Here is a 15,426-nt window from a genome sequence, read left to right on the forward strand (position 1 = left end):
TGCATATAAAGTTGTTTGAGATAATGATACTGTCCATAGTTGATTTCAGCTGTTTCTGGCCATGTTAATCTACCAATATCGAATTACAAATTCCAGCTCTAGTTTTCTTACAATGCACCTGACGGAAACCTGGTTGGGCGCTCATGGACATGCTCATGGCCGCTCGGAAGAGTAGTTGCCATCTTGGTGATAACTACACCATGGAGTTGTCACAAGAGGTAACTCTCTATAACTCCCCATGTCTGTCATGCGAGGAGAATGGAATGGGATGCCATCCTCTTCTCCACTCCTATCTTCCTCTGCCATTTCTGAACTTGAGAGACTCTAGCATGCATTTCTAGCAACAAAAGATCCTGTTTGATAATACAAAATATTATACTATACATGTATAGATATATCTATAGGAGTCCGAATACAAAATATTCAAAAATTAGCAATTGTCATCCAATCCGCTGCACTGTTGGCTTTCTTGCAGATATGTCATTTGAAAAGATAGCAAGAGGTGCACCATTCGTCAGCAATCCTATAAGAGGGGATGAGATTTGGTATCTACATATGGTGAAGCTGAAAGTCACCTGATAACGGTCAACGAGTCCCCCTCAAGATAGATGTAGAAAGTTCTCAATATTTCTATAATATAAGTTTGCCCTTTCTACGCATTATGTAGTTCCACCAAATGCACCTCTCTCCTACACACTACTATCAAAGTTGACCTTGAGAGAGGAGGATGGTGGCTTCTAAGAGAAGAAATAACCTATGAAAATCAGTAATCTGCAAAGGTTACCCTTGCCGTCAAAGGTCCCTTAGGAGCAGTCATCTAGGAGAACTCCTAGGACTATGTGGATGCTCTAAGGATGATCATTCAGGCACTCCTACTCATGCCTTGCAACGTGCAATTATTCAAGGACCCTAGGCTTTGATATTAACTAGATCCAGTCTAAGAGAAAAGGAAAAAATTCCTTCAATATACTCAACACAAACCTCTCAAAAAGAATAATTAGAGATGGCAATGGGTCGGGTATAGATCAGGTAAGCTATTACTCATTCCGTTCCCATACTTGCTTTGGGACAGAGAAGGTAGAGTCTCGGAGTGGGGTAGGTAGAGCTAGATGGGGCTGGTTGAATGGATCAAGTCATGGAAAGCTACAAAATTTTCTTTTTTTGGCATCCAAATCAATTTCCTTTTGCCCCGGAGAGAAAATTTGTGAAGAGTTATACATATTCAGGTTGGAATCAGGGCGGGTACATGATGGGATAGAGTAAATTGCCACCCCTATGAATAATAAAAAATAGGAGAATTTTGAAAGCAGAGTTTTAAGTCCATTTTGTTTTATTAATTGAATAAAACTTTTCGAGAAATCCTCTGTTTATATTAGCAAGATTAGAATACCTAAATCTAGGTCGAATTCCTTTTCGAGATGAAACAAGATTAGGTCAAAAGCAGGATAAAACTTTTTCTTTCTCCTAACATTAACATGTACAAAATTGTGGTATGAAGCTTCGATTTATGCTGATGAAGTTTTTTTTTGGAGAATCCAAGTTAGATTCCTCTCCTAGTTGGGGCAAAACTTTTCAAATAAAAATATTATAAAGTTTTAACATTTGGGCAGAAGCTAGACTCAGACTCAGACTGTATCTCAAAATTTTGGTTTACCATTATGTCGAGACGTGGTGGATTTTGCCCCAGACCTGCCCAAACCGATCTTAAGAGGCCAAATTTATCAACAACAGATCCAATGATCCTCCCAAATCACTGGGTAAGGATATACCTAGCCTAGGGATTTAAAAGTGCCTGGGAGCAGAAGCGAAAATAAAATTAAACATTAGGTGCAAGAAGCTAAATCTAAACTAAAAACTAAAAAAGAAATACTTGCGAAGATACTAAAGAAGGAAGTTCGTGGGGAAGGGAGGTATTAAAACATCTCACCTTCCCCTAAAAATCCGAGAGGAAGGATAGGACTAGCCATAGTTATGCAAGAGTAAGGCCATGCTAATGCATAAAAAAAAACCACGATAACCTAAAGAACAGAAGGAAGAAAAGAGGCTAAAGGACTTCCTTTTTGACAAATTAAACCCCTAGCTCGATCTCTTCCGTGAGCCCCATTGAGTCCTTCGCACTAAAAAGTTTTAAATCATGGCTCCTTCAACATAGGAAATTACTACTCTCTCAAAGTTTGTCCATGTTAAGTCTTATAAATCCTTTGTTGAAACTTCCAATGATTCCTGGTTGGTTTATGGCTTTGGGGTGCTACGGCTTTCACGTTGGGCTCTTAGCAGAAAGTAGTGAAGCTAGAGAAGTCCTCCCGATCAGCTGCATGCAGAAGACTAGAGAGATCTGTGTCATCCATCACCCAAGCAGTAGTCTTGTAGATCCATCGCCCAAGGACTTGTTGCAGACATACTAGTTTTGTTAATTTTTGAAATAGGTTGTGGAAAATCCGTATAACCATATATGCACCATTATGGGTCCTAGGCTTCTTCATTGAACTTGAAAGGGAATTATAGGGATCGTTCATTCTCTAGGTTTACTAGAACTTCAGACATGTTATCACATATAACATATTTCGTTCAAAAATTATAAAATATATTTCTATGACATATATAATATTATATCTAATATTAGATCAATCATGATATATATCTGAAAATAAATCCTTCTTTTCACAGATCAAGTAGGGCCTAGGACTTGAGCTCCAGTTGATCTTCATATTGAGTTGAGCTCTAAATATGGCGTGGGTGTGGACTGAGTTGAATTAACTCATTGTTCAAGATATTAGACCAATCAAGTTTGATTAAGTATGTCCTTTTATGACCTGTCTATTATCATATTGACTACTAACATTATTAGCACATTAAATGAGATTTTTCTGGGGAACTAAGCTTTCAATAGCATATTGCATGAGATTTTTCTAGTGCACTAAGCTTTTATTAGCATATAATTGCATAAGATTTTTCTAGTGCTCGTAACCTATTTTATATTATTCATAAGCGCCTTGATTTATATTATGCTACGTACCTGATCTCAAGAATCCCAAAGCATACACAAGATAAACTAGAGATTATGTAACAGATTCTCATTAACCGAGACCAACGATTAGGAAAACAAAGAAAGAAGAGACGAACAGGAAAGAGAGGCACCAGTGATCACCAGCCTCCCCTACTTCATCTTCCTCTCCCAGTCTCCCTTCCCTACTTCATCTTCCTCTACTTAACTACCTACCACCTAAATACTCCACCTCCTCCTTATCTTTCAATACCACCATCGCTATCATGCCTCTTCAAATCTCCATGAACTCTAATGCCCTTTTCTTCTAATCCACCACCTCTTCCCCTAGAAGCGGTGATCCGTGATTGCGGCAAGATTTGGCTTGAAAGATCCAATACAATCATATCTACTTCAATCTCACCCATCAAAGGAGATATGAAAGGATCTTCCTCTTCTCCTTTATATGGACATGTAGGGCAGTGGATCAGAGGGAGAGACTAATGCTTGGGCTTTGCCAGAGGAAGGAGACCTAATGTAGGTATCCTGCTTGGCTATCGACCTAATGGCGGCCCAACAATTTGTTGATAGATACCCACCATATTATGGATACATACCTCATAGTTATTGATGTACACTTGTAATTAAGGTAACACATAGCTCAAATCATTGCTTCTCTAATAGATGGGACATGCCCAATTGATACATATTGAGTTTTCTCAGCCTACTAATATATACACTGTAGTGCAATTAGAAGAAGATAATCCTATTCGAAGCACATTATGGGTGGCATTCCCTTTAGAGTAGAATTTTGCTACCTTAATGCAAATAGTTGATAGTCTACTCCTAAGATATAACAAACATTTCATTGTTGCCTTAAGGTGTACTCCAAGAAAACAATTTAAGGGGGAACCCGAACTAGTCTAAGCCTAAATTTTAAAATAGTAATATAAGATATAATACTGATAAGGAGGATCAAGATAGTAGGAAAATCTCACAATCCTCTAAGTCTCTAATTGATCAGTTTGATGCTGCCCTATGATCTCTATTTATAGGTTTCAGAAAGGATGCAAGAAGAGAGGCATGATGCTTTAGGAATGTTGATTTATGCATCTTTTTATTAAAGGAACGCACTCTTTTGCAAAGAGTTGCGCCAAGAAGAAAGGATGCATCTCTTCAGAAAAAAAACTATCATTCATCAAGAAATATGTTTCTTTGAGGCATCCAAAAAAGAAAATTGATATAAAATATAAAAGAATTAAAATCAATCACCATAAAATCAAAAATTAAAAATAATAAATATAAAATTTCAATACACAAAAATAATGAATTGACAAAAGGAGTTTCTTTACTACATATGCCACTGGCATGGCATAAGAAATAGGAAGCATGGAGTCATGTTAAATTTGATAATAGTCTAACATGGAAACATGTTGACTGGGTTACACACCCATCTGTTACTTGAATTTGTTAGGAAGTTTGTTAGCAATTCGTTAGAGCTGGTGTGGGTCTATCGACTGTACAATATGTTATATCTATATAAGTAAGAACATAGGATCATCTAGGCTACTATTTTCATCAATTCTCTTTCCACTCTTATGATATCAGAGCCATTAGCCTAATAGCCCAGATCCTACTCATGGCATTCTCATCTTCTTCCTCCTTTTCCACATCCTCTTCTTCCTTTTCTTCATCCACCAACTTAGTTTTATCTTTTGTTCCATCACCTTCCCTTGTCATAGCAAATATTTCCAGCATTGTACCTATGAAGCTTGATGGCACTAATTACTTGATGAGGCAGTCTTTATTTGAACCAATACTTCGTGGGGATCATCTAATGGGCTATGTTGATGGCTCAACACTGGCTCCATCGAAAGACAATACCTTAATAAAATGACTAGTACGCAAAAGATCAAATGCTTTTATCTTGATTTAATGCCACTTTGTTGATCTCAGCTTTTATCAAATCTGCCAAGCAAGTTTGGGAAGTCTTGGAATGTCATTATGGATTGGCTACTCTCTCTCAAGTCACAACACTTCAGAAACAGCTCCAGTGCATCAAGAAAGGTTCACTCTCACTGCAAGATTACTTGCAAAATTTTAAGGTACTTACAAACCAACTTGCTGCCGTTGGTTTTGTTGTCTCAAATGATGAACTTCTCTTTGCATTTTCGATGGTTTGCCCCCAATATATCATCCTATTGCTTCTATCATTTGAGATCGAGCTCGAACTGTCATATATATCCTTTGAGGAAGCATCCAATCTACTGATTTGTGATGAGGTGAGTCTTGAAGAAGAGACTCATGGTATAGACCAAAGTACTGCCTTTGCTGCCAAATGCTAAAACTGCAACATATCTCATGGTTCTAGTATGAGGCCCAATCAATTTCATGGGTTAAGACAGAACATAATATAGAATAATAGAACAGACCTAGATCATGACCAAATCGATGCTACAATGCCCATGGAGTGTAATCTAATAATCAGACTTAGATCAAACAAATCAATGCTACAATGCCCATGGAGTGTAAATTAATAATCAGTTACAGTAGCAAACATGCCCAAAGCATCCATGTAACAATGGAAATCTGTTCGGTCGTCTTCTAGACCGACTTGTCATATCCTGCAATAAAGTGGGCCGTTTTGCTATAATATAGTGTATGGCAGCTTCTCACCATATGACCGATGACACCACTTAGTATTCTAACATTGGAGCGATACACTATATTATATCCGACCTTGGTAATCTTTCGGACACAGTTCAGATTTGCAGTGGGCAAGGTTTGTTTATCTCCAACATTGGATCTTCTTCTTCTTTATTTCCAAATGCTACATTTTGGCTAAATCATATTTTGTATTGTTCCAATGCATCTTGCAACTTACTTTCAGTCAAAACAATTTTTGAAAGATAACAATTGTTTCATTGTTTTTGACGATTGTGCTTTTCTTGTGAAGGACCAAATCCCGGAAAGACTTTCTACTAAGGAACAATTGAGAATGGACTCTACCCATTTCGTTCATCTCTGCAACCCATCGTCCATCTTAGCCTCTATGTTTTCCATGATTTATGGCATCACCACCTTGGACACCCTTCCAAAGATATTTAATCAGCCATTTGCTCCTATTTTTTGCTTGCTAATAAAGAAGAGAAGCATATTGCTCATCATGTCAATTAGGCAAGAGTTGCAAATTGCCAATTTCTAGTTCTACTTTTATTTCTCATGAACCTTTGGAATCGATTCATTGTGATGTGTGGAGTCTTGCTCCCATTTTATCTTGTTCAAATTTTAAATATTATATTTTATTTGTTGATATTTTCTCTTATAATTCATGGATATTTTTCATATATTTTAAAGCTGAGTTTTGTAATATTTTCATTGAGTTTAAAGTGTGAGCTGAAATTCTCTTTAATTCCAAAATCAAGATTTTCAATTCTGATGGTGGGGGAACTCACTAGTAATCATTTCACTCATTTTATCCATAGTAATGGTATCATCCTTCAATTATCTTGTTCTTGTACACCCGAGTAAAATGGTGTAGTTGAGCGCAAGCATTGCCATATCATTGAAATGAGGCTCTCTCTTTTTGCGCACTCATCACTTCCACCCAAATTTTGGTTTGAAGTATTTAATACTGTTGCATATTTAATCAATCATATGCCACATGCATCCCTACCTAAAATATTCCCTTATGAATCATTGTTCAAATCTCCTCCTAACTATGATCATATAAAGGCTTTTGGTTGTTTGTATTACCCGTGGCTGAAGCCTTATACTCAAAATAAACTAGAGTTTCAATTTGCAAAGTGTATTTTCCTTAGGTATAGCTCTCAACATAAAGGATGCCAATGTCTTGACATGGCTACTGGCACAATGTATATCTCACGTCATATTGTATTCAATGAGCGAGTGTTCCCATATTCTTCTCGCTTTTCTCATATTCAAGTTAAATGTTCCCTCATGGCTTAATTACATGCTAGTTCACAAACTAACCCCACTAATATATACTAGTTGGTCTCATCAATCTTCACCCCATACATGCGGCACCTATACAAGAGTCTACTCTCAATGTCAACTTGAATCCTTCACCCATGACTAACAACTCACAGGATCACTCATAAGGCCCATTGACTCCTCTTCCCATACCTTCTCAGACAACTCATGGCTCTACTCTACCTATATCAGGTACCCTAATAGAAAATCATCCCATGCCCATCCCTGCTATGGAACCACAACCCACTAGCCTGGTCCCACCACATGGATCATGAGAACCCACCCCATGGTTACATGGTCTCAAAATGGAATTATCAACAAGAAAGTTTTCTCAGCTACTAAACATCCCTTGCCTGTTGCATTAACTGTTAATCATGTTGTTGAACTCACATGCTATGCTCAAGCTGTCAAGAGTGTGGAGTGGAGAGAAACTATGGACAAAGAGTTCAATGCTCTTCAACAACAGGGTACTTGAACCTTAGATTCTTACAAGCCCAATTTGAATGTTGTCAAGTGCAAGGTTTTCAAAATTAAACACATCCCAAATGGACCCATTAATAAATAAGATTGCTTGGTGGTTGAAGGTTTTCATCAGCAAGCTGGTGTAGATTTTATTGAAACTTTTAGCCCTATGGTCAAGCATTCTACCATTCGGGTTGTTCTTTTTTATAATAGCCTTAAGTTGTCCCATAATTGGACTTTATGTCAACTAGATATAGAATGTGCTTTTCTTTATGGTAATCTTCAAGAGGAAGTATACATAGCTCAATCAATTGGTTATGTGGACCAGTACCCTAATCATGTTTGTCTGATGAGGTAATTCATCTATGAACTTCGACAGGCACCTAGGGCATGGAGTGAAAAGTTTAGCTCCAACTTGCAAGACTTGGGCTTGACCATATCCTTTTTCGATCTTTCTTTATTTATTTATAATTATGATGGTGTCATTATCTATCCTATTCTATACTTTGATGATATCATCCTTGCTAGAAACAATCAATCTTCTCTTCAACATCTTATGGCTACTCCAATTAGCAATTCCTTTAAAATGAGGGATATGGGACATCTTTTTTGCTTTCTTGGTGTTGAGGTTCATCGGACATCTTCAAGTTTATTTCTCAATTAAAGCAAGTACATTATGGACCCTCTTCAACATGCTAATATGCTTCGGTGCAAACTAGTGGCCTCACCATCATCTACTCAAAAGTTGGACCTCTCATACAATCCTCCTTTCAATGATCCCACTCATTATGGAAGCATGGTTGGAGCTTTGCAATATGTCACTCTCCCACAACCTGCATCTTTGTTTCTATTAATCAAGTATGCCCATTCTTGAAGAACCCAACTAAGGAGCATTTTACAGCAGCAAAGTGTATCCAACACTTCTTAAAAGGGTCCATTACTTGTGGACTTTATCTCAAGCATGGTCTAATAGATCTTGTTGCATATTGTGATGCCGATTGGGTTAGCTGTCCAAATCTATTGGTTCCTAGATCTATTGGGGATCTAATCCAATTTTGTGGTATGCAAAGAAGCAACCTACGGTTTCTAGATCATCAATAGAAGCTAAGTATCGTTGCTTGGCCTACTAGCCCTTACATACAATCCTATCTTCCATGCTTGCACCAAACATGTGGAAATTGGCGATCATTATGTTTGTAAGAAAGTCGCGTGGAAGTTGCTCGATTTTCGTTTTGTTCCTTCTATTGATCGAATGGCAGATATCTTCACTAAAGGGCTACATCTTAGGTGGATCCGCATATTGAAAGGCAAGCTGAGTCTCCTTGATAAGTAGCTTATCTTGAGGGGGATGATAATAATCCAACACAAAAAAATGTGGACAGGGTTACACATCCATCTATAACTTAAATTTGTTAGAAAGTTTGTTCGTAATTTATTAGAGCTGATGTGAAAGTCTATTGGCTATAGAATATGTTGTATATATATAAATCAAAACATACGATCATTCAAGCCTATGGGCGGATAATCATTTTTAACAAATTTCTTTTCACTTGTAAAGCTGCTCTATAGTTTCTGATGTACATTAAAAAATAGTGCTCATTCTAGCTAGCTTACCTATCTGATTACTTTGCATATTAAATGTGCTGCTATACTTGCACATATGCAAGGTTATATCCTAACATCTTAATAAGCTAGCCATATTTGGCACCTATGTCGGCAACTCATAAGTCTGGGTTGTATCTTTCGTGCCAAAAAATAGTTGATCTTCTTTTGCAGTGTGAATCAATGGATCACACCATGCATAGATCTCCAAATACTTCAAACATCTCTATTTATCTACGTGCATAAATCCCGAAGCGATCAGCAATGGTAGATTCCCATGAAGGAAGATGAATCTTTTTTTTTTTGCGCCAAAGATACAATCCGGCCCTATCCCAACAGGTGAGACCTTCAAACGATCACATTGTGAGTACAAAAACAATGGTGGCCAAATATTATATTTGTTGCAGCTGTTCTATTGTAATTAGGAGATATTCTTTAATACAGAAAAATTAGAGCCGATTATGTGTCAACTTTGGACATAATAAATATTAAATTTTAAATAAGCCCGAGCTGAAGCTTGATTAAAACCAAATATAGTTTAGGCCTGAGATCTGGCCTTAATTAACTCTAAGAAAAAAAAAAGCCAAAAGTTAAAAAAGGGTGGGTTCCTACAATTGACTTTGACATGGTTGTTCTGTTGTAATAGGAGATAAATTGGAAGGTGTGGGAGTATTAGAAGGCTCCCCCCATGCTAATGTAGCTTTTCTTTTGCTGTCCAACTTAAGGAAAAGCTATAGCCAGTAGCTTTAGCTCTCTCTATACCACTCCTATTTATTGTGAAGCGAATAAAGGTGCATATATATCCCATACGTAAGCGGCGAAGTACTTACGGATGGGATATATATCTGTTCCTCTTCCTCTGCATTGTATTTTATTTGTTGACTTTGTGAGACGTTCAAAAAAAAAAAAAAAACAGGATTTTTTCTGGTACAACATGTATCGGAGCAGAAAATAACGTCTCTGATTCTTGACATCCTTTTTAATTGAAACAGTTAAAGTAGTCCGCCACTTAGAAAGTGCTCATAAAAGAGCAGCCGGTGTTGGCCCGCCCGTATGAGTGGTTGGAAGTAAATTAAGTTTCCTTTGCACTGCTTCTTATATTTAACATTTTGTCCAAGAATAAAAGGTGGATTAAGAGTCAAAATTTCACCATTCCCCTCCCACCCCGGTTTCTATTACCAACCAAAGTTACGTGCTACCTTGGCTCCTCTCTCCATCCTTTCTTCTTAATCTGACCTCTACCTTCATTCAGCAATCTCAATTTCCCTGCAGTGTTCTCGTTGCCATGCCATGGGCTCAAACAGAAAAGTTAAAAGAAAAAGAGAGAGAAAATAGAAAATGGACAAAGAGAAGAGAGATGGATATAAACAGGGGAATCAGCTCTCACAGGGTGGCGCAAACCGCACGCCGCTCAGAGATGTATAAATCCAACCCACAGATAATCCCATAGGTTTTGAGTCCGAATCACCAAAAAAAAAAAAAAAGAAAAAAAAAAGCCGGCAAAAAGAACACAAGAAGTTAGATAGAAGCCGGCAGAGAAGAACACAGAGCGAGCACGCTTCTCCTGTTCACCGTAGCATGGAGGTGAGGGAACGGAAGACGACCTCCTCGCAGGGGATGGTGAGGCCCATGTCATGGTCGAAGCCGAACTCCTCCTCGGCTCGCCGGAGGAGGCTCTGGAACTCAGGGTGCCTCAGATAGGAGATGGGAACAATGAACCGGCTCCGGTTCTCCCCCACGTACACCGCAAAGTGCCCCTTTGGGACGTCCACTGGCAGTCCTTCTTGCTCTCCTCCACTCCTCCCCAAGCTCGAGCACCTCTTCAGTATTTGCTTCAAAACAGCCGTTTGAGGGAGCTTGTTAAACTTCCTAATGGCCATTTCTTTCCTTTTTCTCTTCTTCGAGAACTACCAAGTGCTTAGAACTTGAGAGAGAAAGAGAAAGTTGGGAGTGGTTGGAGAGGGAAAGGAGAGAATTTGAAGTGTGGTGTGCTGCCGTGGTGGTGGTGGTGGTGGTGGGAGAGCTAATAAGAGGGTGGCGAGGAGGTATTTGCGGGGGAGTGAGATGGGGGTGGGGTGTGGAGAGAGAGAGGAGCAGGGGCATGTGGTGGGGTGCGAAGGGGAGGACAGACCACGGGTGTGTTGGAATGTGTGCGTCCTGGAGGAAACGACATGCCCAGCTGACCCTTTAACCTCCCTCTGCCAGCCCTTCCAAAGGACAAACCTGGCCCCTCCTATCCCATTCACCAAGATCTCCCTCCGTATACTATCTTGTCCAGAAGTCCGTGCTTGCATTTTGGTTGAATTGTTTGTGAGGGGCTAAAGTTTCTGATATTTGATTCCCATATCCAAAGTGGGTATATGTTTGCTTGGGTTTAAAGGATTTTGGTACAGTTTTTTCAACTTCCCACTTTCTACCAGAGAAATTAGTAGGAAAAGTAGTTGATGTGGCCAAAAATCCGACCTCCCTGTCACTTTTTATTAACAATATCTGACACCGCCTTCCGGTCAGATCAACCCCAACATTTTATTTTTTTTAATAGACCACATAGACCGTATTGTTCTACTATAAATACAACTAAAAAAATTAAAAATTAAAAAAATGATGAAAAAAAAATAGTCTCATAGCTTTTCTAGCGAAAACAATCCAATCAGTATCTCTATTCGCCTCTCGATAAACATAAGTGGTCGGAAAATTCATCATCAACCTATGGATGTCTTGCAGGAGGCAATGTCCATCATAATCTCTATGTTGGCCCTAGATCCACTTGATCGCCATAATCGAATCCCCTTTAAATGCAATTCGGTCTCAAGATGAGCCTTGCATAGACAATACCTTCCGAAGCTATTCTTAACTTTGCTTCAGAGATGGAAGCATCATGTATCGTCCTCCAACCGCAACAAGTCTAGAGTCGTGGTCTCTAATCATAAATCCAACACCGTACCTATTGATGCCATTGGTCATACTACCATCGAAGTTCACTTTGAGAAAGCTCGGGGGTAAAGGCTTCCAGGAGATATAGACTATCTGAATCGCTGTAAAAGCTGAATGGGAGTCTTAGATGTCCCTTGCAATCCTAGGTGCATCAAAGGAATGAGACGAGAGGATCTCGGCCACATAGAATAACACCTTGTCAACCACCATCTTCAAATGCTGCCTTCTTTTTTCGAAGACTTAGGCATTCCTATCCAACCAAATATGGTAGGCCACATACCAGATTCGATACCCCAAGTTGCAGTAACAGGGTTCCTCACGGATCCCTTGAGGTAGCCAATGAAGACTTCAATCGAGGTCATAGACTACATGAAGCTCAAAGCACCCCCAGCCAAACTCCACACTTGGGCCCCTATTGTCCACCCAAACAGAATGTGGGCAACAAATTCCTCATCATCTGAACATCCGTCACAGGCAAGATTGAGCCTTCAGCCCCCATCTAGCCAACACACCCTTATTTGGGAGACAATCCCATGCTGCGTTCCAAATGAATAAGATAATGCAGGGATGAATGTGGAGCTTCCAGATCTAACCTTGATCCATCCTCCGAGCAGCCTCAGCTTTGAACAAATCATAGAGGTCTCTGGCTCTCACTTCCGACCTGTTGGTCGATATTTAGACCGTTCTATCAGCAACCCTCTAAGTGAGAATTGATAGAGCCATAACTCTCTCTACCAACTGAGCTCTGAAGATACATTGAATAACTGTTTCATTTCATCTACTCTCCTCCGAAATGAGTAGGTCACTGACCTTAAGGCCAACTGCGTTCTTCTGGTCAACCATAGTAGGCCATAGACATAGAAGCAACTTAGTCATCCATCTATCCTCCATCATATCTATCGACTAACCATCTCCAACTGACGATCTAATGTTAGATAACACCAATGGGGTGCGAACACACATCTCCCACTAGATGAAAGAGCCGTGCTGCCCAGCCTGAAAATCTCTCACCGTGGACTGCATGCTATACTTAGCCCTCATCATAGTGCACCAAAGGCTCCCCAGCTCAAGTAGGTACCTGACCACATATCTAGCAGCTAGAAGCCCCTCATTAGCAAGGATGAATACCTAAGCCACTACTGTCTAGGGGTTGACAATCAGCTTCCTAGGCCACTAAGTGCACTCCTTCTCTGCCCTCCCGCCTGCTCCAAATTAAGTTCCTGAGCATCTACTCCAAAATTATCAACAGGGCCTTGGGTACAATGGAATTGCATACTAGAAAGAACAAGAACAAGCTAAGGACAGTTTTCACCAGAGTGACTCAACGATATTCTTCTTTGCTCTTCCTCTTGTGTATAGATCTATGCTTCATCTTCTATTGTATCAGATTGATCAACACTCTTATCATCTCTAAATCATCATATTGGATTTTAGCAGCAATAGTAATTTACAAACCTACTATAGTCTATTTATCTCTCTCCTTCTTTGTTTTTGTTTTTTATTTTAATCCTTCGTTATCTGAGTTTTTTTTGTGAGTATTTGTTCCGAGGATTCGTTCCATATTTTAAATTGTCTTAGGAGTTACTTGTCGACAACATTTGGACCTTTGATGATCTTTAATAAAAGAGCAACTTGGATCCTGATGTTAACGTAAGGAAATGGAGCATTAATTTTAAATTTATATTCTTGGGTTCTGACGTTAATTTCTCTGATACCGAGCAGCACCTCATCCTATTTAGTATTAAAATATTTTCTGCAATACAAAATGCAACTTAAGTAACCGATTCTCCCCACTGATCACTTTTACCTTGTCTTCTCTGATGGGGTGTTGAACACGGTCTCCAACTCCAAGCCTGTCTCTCTCTCGTATTTTTTTTTGGCGCATGAATTGCTGGAATTAACCCTCAGTCGAAGCCTGATCAGTTGATATCTTTCTCTATAAAAGTAACTTTATTTATAAAGTACAATCTGAAAGATACTGTGCTACCTTCTTTATATGCAGTTTATGTGTCACTGCGCAATGCAAGCCATCCAAAATGGTGTGTCCTCCCAGAAATGAAGCTGAAAGCATAGGAATAAACAACCCTCGCTGCAGTGTCACTACAAAGTTTATTTTCCCATGCTACTTTCCCAGAACTCGAGCAAGCTCTTACTTTGCCAATCCTCCAAGTTTTCATCATTTACCGAGAGGCAGTTTTCTGTTGCTCCTCCCATGCTTCTCTCACATGATATATGAGAGAGAGAGAGAGAGAGAGAGAGAGAGAGAGAGAGAGAGAGAGGGAGATCTACGTACTGGACAGTACCACCCTGGTGCGGTTTGGTTGTTTTTGATTGCCGTACTCGTGATACCAGCCTGCAATCTCTCTCTCTCTCTCTCTCTCTCTCTCGTCCCTACATTAACAATGGAGGCTGCAGAGACCATGTGGTCGCTTATATATGACACTTTAAACGTACAGACCTGCAGGTTCTCTTCGCAACTTGACCGTCGGCACAGGGTCCACCTACCACTGCTTTAAATGCTCTTCTGTCTGGTAATTCTATCTATTGAATGCTTTCAGGGTGTCATTTATCACTACAGCAAGAACAGTGATTTCACACTATTTTAGTTCCAAGTGCGATCGTACTTTGAGTACAGCTAACTAGCTTGGGTGGCTTGAAAGATCTCTCTCTTTTTGGATGCTCAAAGAATAGGCTTAGCTTGCTTTATTCTCCGCAACATTCCCCATTGTTAGGACGATACCTCCTCAACTGCCCTACTTCTGTGAACACTCTACTTTCTAAATGGTGTCTTAAGGTGTATTAGTAAAAACAAAGATGTGACATAGGATTCAATCATGCTTAATGATTCTGTACGGAGTAATAACATTCATAGTCTGTAATGGATACGAAGGATCTGTTTGGTACTGCGTCTTTTTTTAAACTGAAATATGGACGGTGAGAAAACTTGTCTCGTTGCCCTCCTCTTGTTTCGGTTTTTCTTTTTTTTGTTAAATAATTTTTATTATTTCTAAATTCTTTCCCCCCTGCCACCCTCCATTTGACCACGTCGCAAACTCTATCCTCTCTTTCTCTCCTTTATCGCCAGCCTTCGTTGTTAAAAAAGAAAAATCAAATATATTTTTAATTATTAAAAATTTTAAAAAATAGAATTTTTATTTTTATTTTTTTTTAAAATGACTGTGACACCAAATGCAATGCAGTTTAAGCGGCTTTTCTTTTCTTTTAATAACAGTAAATAAACTATCCAACCAAAGCCATAAATTTTTTGCAATAAATGCCAGCAAATTGTCTTTTCATTACCTTCCCATAAGATATCAGAGTAGACCTCTTGCCATAAATTTTTGAGCTCGTCCAAACCTCTTGCAAATTAAATGACTTTATAAAGTAAAACATAAATACCATTTAGAAAATTATTAATAAAACTAACAACTACTAGAATTTGATTTCTGGCA

General features: G+C 39.0%; 1 protein-coding gene across 1 annotated transcript; it reads right to left on the reverse strand.

The window, feature by feature from the left end:
• Nucleotides 1–10,377: 10,377 nt before the first annotated feature.
• Nucleotides 10,378–11,040, reverse strand: LOC120107731 (auxin-responsive protein SAUR50-like). The gene has a single exon (XM_039121156.1). It carries the CDS (start codon nucleotides 10,918–10,920, stop codon nucleotides 10,609–10,611), a length of 312 nt encoding a protein of 103 aa, XP_038977084.1. The 5' UTR covers nucleotides 10,921–11,040; the 3' UTR covers nucleotides 10,378–10,608.
• Between the last annotated feature and the right edge of the window lie 4,386 nt (nucleotides 11,041–15,426).

Source organism: Phoenix dactylifera, unplaced genomic scaffold (genome assembly GCF_009389715.1).
Source record: "Phoenix dactylifera cultivar Barhee BC4 unplaced genomic scaffold, palm_55x_up_171113_PBpolish2nd_filt_p 000992F, whole genome shotgun sequence".
Taxonomy (NCBI): Eukaryota; Viridiplantae; Streptophyta; class Magnoliopsida; order Arecales; family Arecaceae; genus Phoenix; species Phoenix dactylifera.